Source organism: Taeniopygia guttata, chromosome 3 (genome assembly GCF_048771995.1).
Source record: "Taeniopygia guttata chromosome 3, bTaeGut7.mat, whole genome shotgun sequence".
In the NCBI taxonomy this organism is placed as follows: domain Eukaryota; kingdom Metazoa; phylum Chordata; class Aves; order Passeriformes; family Estrildidae; genus Taeniopygia; species Taeniopygia guttata.
In genome coordinates this window covers 52,192,515-52,200,017 of record NC_133027.1, presented here as the reverse complement: position 1 = coordinate 52,200,017, position 7,503 = coordinate 52,192,515, and the positions used below count along the sequence as shown (strand labels likewise).

Here is a 7,503-nt window from a genome sequence, read left to right as displayed (position 1 = left end):
AAGTTCATATCTGTACCTGAATCTTAAGTCTCCTACAACAATGGAGTGAATACCAAGTATTTTCAGGAGCATGATCTCCAAAACAAAACAAGCCCTTTCAGTAGAGAAACAACCTTGCCTAAAATCTTTGCAAAAATCACAATGATTGAAACATCTTCACTGTCAGCAAACAACAAAGCAAAACCCAGATGAAATAACAGAAATATGTATTACTGGGCTTTAAATTTTGTCCTACAGGAGAAACAATAAGAAATCAACCAAAGACAGAAAAGATTATAGATATTTAATTTCCACAGTGAGATTAAACAATTTTCATCATATACAAACATACCTACTTTACTTTAGATACACATGAACAGCTACAATATTCACATGAAAACAAATGACTGAAGTGGCGAGACTGCTAAGAGTGGGATAATCAAATAGAGGTAAGGAGAGTCTGAAAATAAACACTGATGTTTATTTTATAAAGGTTTTATAAGTAGTTTATAAAACCTTCTGGCGACAGGAGCAGGAGAAAATTTTATTTTATGTAATTTTTTTTTTCTCACACTCATCTACGTATGTCTAATGAGAACAAAAATCTCAGGAGATAAATTACAGATAATGTCTGTAATCTAATATATACTTAATATCATGTTGCGGGGAGTGAATGCACCTCTGTGTCAGAGAGAAACAAGCTGGTTTGGGAAATCAAGAAACAGGATTTTTATTTTGAAACTATTATTAGTTCCTGGTCGAGATATTAATTGGAACTGTCAAAGATTAGTTTGGATGAATACTATAACCAAAACAAGAGAGAAAACTGAAAACAAGAGATACATTCTTTAGTTCTCTTCCTGTTTGGATATGTAGAACATTGCATTTGAAGGATGACAGTGGAAAGAACTGTATGCCATCCACATAATCATCTAGGTACAACAGTGTTGCAAAGTCATGTCTGTGATGCTAAAGTTGCTACCACACTTCAGAAGGGGTGACACAGCGAAACTGGGAAGTCTGTTGATGCGATTCATTAACCCAGAAGTCCTTAGGTGTTAGGAATCATTGCGTTTTCCTTCCGCCTCTTGACTTTCCAGCAAGGCTTTGGATGATGACACTTCTCCACCCTCTGCTCCTGCATCTAAACAGAGACAGAATTAAACATTTATACCACACACATTCTTGCAGCTTTTTTTAATGCAACCAAGTATTTGGGTTCACTGATCATCTCTGTTTCACCTGGTTCTTTACTACATAGTCATCGGTGCTTTAGAAAGAGAGATTAACTCAAGAGATAAAGAATTTTGAGAAGCATATTCTAAAAGCTGCTGCTTGTTGGTGTTGATTTACCCTCTTCTTGCACAGGCTGATCAATGTGCATTTGGCTGTAAAAAATAGATTGGAAATAACTTTGGATTACTGTTAGTATTTTTTTCAAGTAAAAATGTTGCATTCCTTTGTGCATGGTTTATGGACATGCCAGTGTTCTTTGTGACCTTCTTTGACTAGAAACACCTATGTGAATTTACCCTGTCTTCACAAGATGGGGGATTTTTTGTTACTCTGAGTTGGAAGTTCACTTTTCTATAGATTAGAGTAGAATGCTTACATGACTGGTATAAATAAAAACTTCCCAGTGTCTCTGGTCATTATATGTACTGTTCCATGTGGTTTCTTTTGATCAAGTTTACTCACTGAGAAGCAGAAACTCCTCTTTCCTTGATTTCCTTGTAAGCCATAATAATAATTTTCATATTACCTTCAAGCCCCACATGGTAACACCAGTGGTAATAGCAAACCCAAACCAATGGCAGTCCATAGCTTTTGGGGACAAGGAGAGGCCTGCTCAGCACATCTGGCTGTACAGTCCTTCACTTCATACTCCATCTCCTCCACAGTCATAATCTAAGGGGTATATTTTCTGACTTCCTATAAAATATCAAAAACACCCAAAAGAGTTATACATCTTGGTCACTACATATCACAGCAAATATATAATGCTGTACACAATTCATCAGCTAGAGCCCTTGGCAGAAACTGCTTGATGTTTTAAGTCTGCTCAGAGATTCAGAGGCTTTGGACTTCTACAGCAATAAAGAACCGAGTTACTTGACACCCTCCAGCCTTATGTAGCACACCACTGTTGTGGAAAGGGTGACAGAGCAATCTTCTCTATTGGCTGTTTCATTGCAGGTTGGACATCTAATATCGGTGGAGCCTTTCAGACAGGATAAAGGAAAACATTTTGTTAGAGGAAATCTAATTTCATACTGGGGGGCACTTAGGTGTGCAATAGATGCTAGTTAAGCTGCTGAATGTTATCAGCAGAATGGTGCCCTAACACAGGTTACCAAATGTGGAAGACCAGTATAGCTTCTTGCTTTCAAACTTCTTGCAGCCTCCTCTTCACCCTTTGGATCATCAGTGACACCAATCAGCTATTCAGCGTGGTTCCAGACCACCTGTGGAAAGTCTCAGCACTCCAAAACTTGCACACCACCAGAGCAGGATCAGATATAACACAGAGAGTCTGCATTTCAGAGTTAGGCTCCAAGATAAATAGCTGGTGTCAGAATACCTCCTGTTCATCTCACAAGAACATCAACTTCATGTGGCTTGCAGAGTACATGAACATTTTTATCATATAGGTACAGTCCTTGTGTATTCATTAAAAAAATAGAGCAGTCTCTTTTCTCTTCTAAACCAGCAAGTATTAGCACATCCTGTTCCTTACTTTTCACTATGACAGTAGCTGACAGCATTTTAGAAAGAGGAAATGTATGATCCAATGAGCATTAGCTAAATTTGAAACAAGATGGAGAGAGCCCTCACCATTTCCCATAATCTTCACTGAATCTGAATTTGAGAGTAGCAACAAAATAGGGCATACTTTATATAGCCACATGTCCAATCTTCTCCACTTCCCTCATTTATCTAATTTCTTTGTTCTGAGCTGCAAATTACTTTCCTTTTTTAACAACTTATTGTTAAAGTCAGAAATAGGCAAAAGAGATGTTTGTTAGAGCCCCTAATGTTTCACAAACAGGTTCCCTGTCACAGCATTTGAACTTCAAAACTGTCTCTCCATATTGATGAATCCTCCTTTGTTTGCTTGCTGTTTCATGAAAACTTTAACTTACCACACAATGAAGCTGAAATTCCCATCTGATACTTGTGGAATTCCCATCCCCAGAAGCACCCAAGCTGTCAGAGTGGACCTAACTGCATCCCGTATTTACTTCTTATTATCACCACTGTAAACCGATGATAATAGAATGTGCTGCCTTCCAACATGCTCTGGCACAGCTATATGTCAATGAAAAAAGCCAAGGACAATTCCATGTTCTTAATTGTTCTACAAATCCTGGCAATGCTGGTCCTGTATGTCTAAGAAAGCATCAGTACATTTTGCTAAAACTAACACAGCATAGTGTTTAATTTCTTCTTAATGAACTGGATGGAGACCAGGAGAGGAGGACTATTGTGTCATCTGGAGGGCTAGATATTTACCTTATGCCATGCTATAAGTTTTCTTATAAAAATATTTGCACTCTTTTCTGTTTGTTTTGTAGGGACATAATTTTCACAATCATAGGGAAAAATGTCTCCTCAAGACAAAATAATACCTTCTTCTAGAATCCATTCTGTATTCTTAGTCTTATTTTATTTTCTTATTTTCCTTGCTTCTCCAGATTCAGGTCAGGATATGGTCATTCCACCCTTCTCACTCCTCCAGGAAATGCTCTTTCTACATGCTCAGCTGTCCTTTGATAGGCCTATGTGAGGTTTAGATTACAGAACCCCAAACACATGACTATAAATTAAAGCACCAATATAGTAACAATTTGAGATCAAATAAATCCTTCCCCCTGGCCTTTATGGTGCTTTAGGAGGCTGTACACCTAGCATCCTGTAATTTCTCTGGGCAATGTAAAAGGAGACTATGCAACACTGGAAACTAGGAATCCCTTTAATGATCTACTTCAGTTCAGATTCATGGACTGTTCACACCACAGCACAGGCTTGCCTTCCCCTTTGCTGCACTCACACCATCACTGCTCCAGGATGTGGGACCATCTGTTGTGGTGGCACCACAACAACAACAGTGATGGGCATGAGAAAAAAAAGCTTTCTGAAAAGCATTCTGATTCAGATTAAAAAAAAGTAGGGACAGAACATGCTCAGGGCCAGTCTATATTTTTTGTTTCTTAAGCATTAGAAATCAGATTTTTCTGAATCTGAAAATTCCCTGGAAGTCACTCTGAAAGTAAAAACAACTCACAAAGCTGGTGTTGATTAAAGCTGTGCTAGATCAACAGAGCACCTTATCAAATTAAAGGACATGGCAAAATAGGGCACTGATCTCAGATAGCAAAGTTGAAAGCCTACTAAGCAGGAGTAAAATACTATGAACACTACTCTTAAGGTATATGCCTGTATATTCTGAGAGCTGTCATTGTACTAACAGCACAGCTTTGCTGTCTTATGCAAAGTTATCTCAGTGCAGTACTACACTGGAATTTATAGCTGGAATGATGTGTTTTCCAAGTTGCCCCGACATACAAATGTGTTTTCTCGCCCTTAAGGGAACTGGAATTCAGTTCCTAGCACTGAGCTGTTTTGCTAAGCTGCTAGCACTGGATCTGTGGATGGATATGGGTTAATATTAACTTGTTAACGCAGGAGGCACAAGTGATAACTGCTTTGGAAGGTTGAATTTAATTCTAAATGATAAAAGGAATATTAGTATTGATATCAAAACTACATGGTGGTGGAAGTCTTAAAAAAAAAAAAAAAAAGCAAATGCTACTGCATATAAATGTCCTTTTCTGAATGCCCAGCCATTACCTTCTGAAACAGAGAGCTCAGCCAGTTTGTGTGGCAGGTCTGAAGTCCCAGCACCAGCAGGAGAGCCCAGGATATCTGGTAAGGCGTTTCGGCGGCCTGACCGTCCTGATGAGGCAAAATCTGTGACCACAGGCTCCACATCAGTCATTGCTGACTCTTTTCCTCATAGCAACATCTGTGTATGGAACAAACAGAAGAAGAAAACAGCTGTAGCCTGATGGATGCTAGTCACCTGCTCAATGGTACGACAGCCAGAGGCTTTGCCCAATGGTTCTTTTATTATTAAAAACCATACATTTCAATACTTCGTGTTTAAGCTTTATTTCTGCCCCTGAAGAAAACAGAATATTGTCTGTGCATGTCCTTACCGTGCCATTTGCACATCAACTTTGCACCAACAAGAAACCTGTGAATAGGGTCAGCAACAGGCCTCTCTGTCAGCCATCTGTATGTCCTTTTTTGACCTATTCCCTTTTTTTAAGCAGTTTTGCCATACAATCATTTGGAAGAGAACTTAAACTCTGTTATCATACAGTCTATGTGAAATGAAACATGTTTTCCTTATTATGAATCTTGTTCAGATCCTTATTTAGAATCTTGTTAGAACAAACTCAGGAGCAAACTATATAAAATGACCTCTCAAAATACAAACTGAAACCCTTTGTAGAATTTCTTTATGCTTCACATATCAAATCACTTTGTTTTCCTCTGCTACTTGTTAGCCTGGTTTAACCTTCGCGTGAGCATGTGACTTTTATCTAATAAATAACTGAATCCTGGAAATATTGGAATGAACCATATTCTGCTCCTGTGATTCCTGCCTCAAAGCCCATTGAAGTGAATGGGAAAACTTCGGACTACAATGGGCTTTCGATCAGGCTTAGAGATGCTTGCATGATCACAGTCAACAGATGAAGTGTAAACACCTAGAGCAGAAGGATACTTGGCTGCAAGTGGCACACAGAGACAGTGTGAAAACTGCCCTTAGCAGTCACAAAAGGCTATAATACAATAATTTACACAATAATGTGATAATTAACAGAGCAATTTATAATAATTAGGTATCCATTACTCAATTAAAAACAATAGTTACTTGCTCTGTATGAATGAAGTTCTGTTTGCAATGTGGGAGCAGGATTGTTGTCTCTATGTAAATCTGGTCAGTGCTTTGTGTGGGAAGGGATACAGGTGGTACTGGAGACCAATCTGACTGAAGGCTGTCAGCTTTTGGTTGACAGCTGGCTGTATTTAGACTGAGAACTAGATATGGAAAGTGTCAATCATGTTAGTGTTGTTCATAAGAAGCAGAGTATCACAGTCCCCCTTTAAAAATTCTGCTAAGCTTGGAAAATATTACTGCTTTCATTTCATGGGTAGAAATATTATAGAAATAGGTACCAAACCAGACTTGCTCTGATGTGCGGGAAGGAAGAGGCAGAACTTTGATTACTGATGCTGACCTGCCATTTCTACCACAAACATTTTCTTTTCTCCATCAAAGTGCCTTTCAGCTGTGTCAATCCAAAACCAAGAAGAACTATTCTTAATCTTCTTTGTATCTCTAAGTACCTTGTAATAGAAGAAATGAATCCTTCTTGGCAAGAAAGAAAGGCACAAGTAGGACCACTAAGTCTGAAAGGTGACATAAACATGCAAATAAACTGCTTGCTTTAACCAAGGGCAGTAAGTAAATGGTCTCACCCAGAAATTTAGCAGAAGGGTTCTGTTCTGCAGGAAAACAGGTTGAATACAAATGAAATTTTTCCATCAGTAGCAAAAAGTTTAAACTATACATGGACATTCGAGAGTGACATTTTTCAGAAAACACATACAAATCATGGAGTCATCAAGGCTGGAAGAGACCTTTAAGATGATCCAGTCCAATGGTCAAACGTGCCTTGGCATTCTCAGTTAGATTTAGCATTGTACTATCAGAGGGTGAGATCAGCACTTGGCACGAAATATGAAAAGAAGGAGAATGAATCCATGCTTATATACACAGTCTCATGGCTTTTTGAGGGTGTTCCTATTTATTAAACTCTAGATGTCCTAAATGCTTTTCCTCATATGCTCACCACAGTGAGTAAGGAGACTGTAAATTACACTTCAGAACAGAAAACATTTGGGGTCTTCTTTTGTTTAGTAAAATTGTTAAAATTAATCTCAATGCCAAAATACCAGCATGCTTGCATTTCCTGCCCATTTCATTTCAGCCATTAATATGGTGGAGCCAAAGTACTGTTGTGAATAAACTGTTGTTCATGTACGATCTACAGAATCTCAAGCTTGCCTTGGGTCTTTCCCACCCCCCCCCGTCCTTTTCTCTCTTGCATGGATGTTTTGGCCCCTAAATGGTTACTTTTTAAATGGAGAAAACCTGGTCTACAACTCATGCCATATGAAGCTACTCTCTTCTGCAGTACAGTTTGCACTTTTGCACTTGTTTCAAAGCCCTCCCTTTCCTCTCTAGCACATCTCTTTCTCCTCTGATGTAATCTCCCTTCACTGCATAATACTAGACAACCCAGGAAGATGATGAAGTACACAGTCTGATGTACCTCTGTGTAAGTGAATTTAGATTTATGCACTTGATTTAAAAAGTATGCAAATCTAGACAAATCTAGAACATCTCTGTCAGACGGAAAATCAGCCGATCATTATCCATCTGTCTGG

General features: G+C 38.6%; 1 protein-coding gene across 5 annotated transcripts in view; it reads right to left on the bottom strand.

Annotated features, from left to right (window-relative positions):
* Positions 1-262: 262 nt before the first annotated feature.
* The window catches only part of PKIB (cAMP-dependent protein kinase inhibitor beta), a 53,645-nt gene continuing 46,404 nt past the window's right edge, over positions 263-7,503 (bottom strand). For all 5 annotated transcript variants that reach the window (XM_012572703.5, XM_012572704.5, XM_030267809.4 and 2 more), the window contains exons 2-3: positions 4,831-5,005; positions 263-1,123 (exon numbers count right to left, since the gene is read on the bottom strand). In XM_012572703.5, coding sequence (XP_012428157.1) covers positions 1,038-1,123; positions 4,831-4,978 — 234 coding nt within the window. In that variant the 5' untranslated portion in view covers positions 4,979-5,005 and the 3' untranslated portion in view covers positions 263-1,037. The remainder of the gene's footprint in view (positions 1,124-4,830; positions 5,006-7,503) is intronic.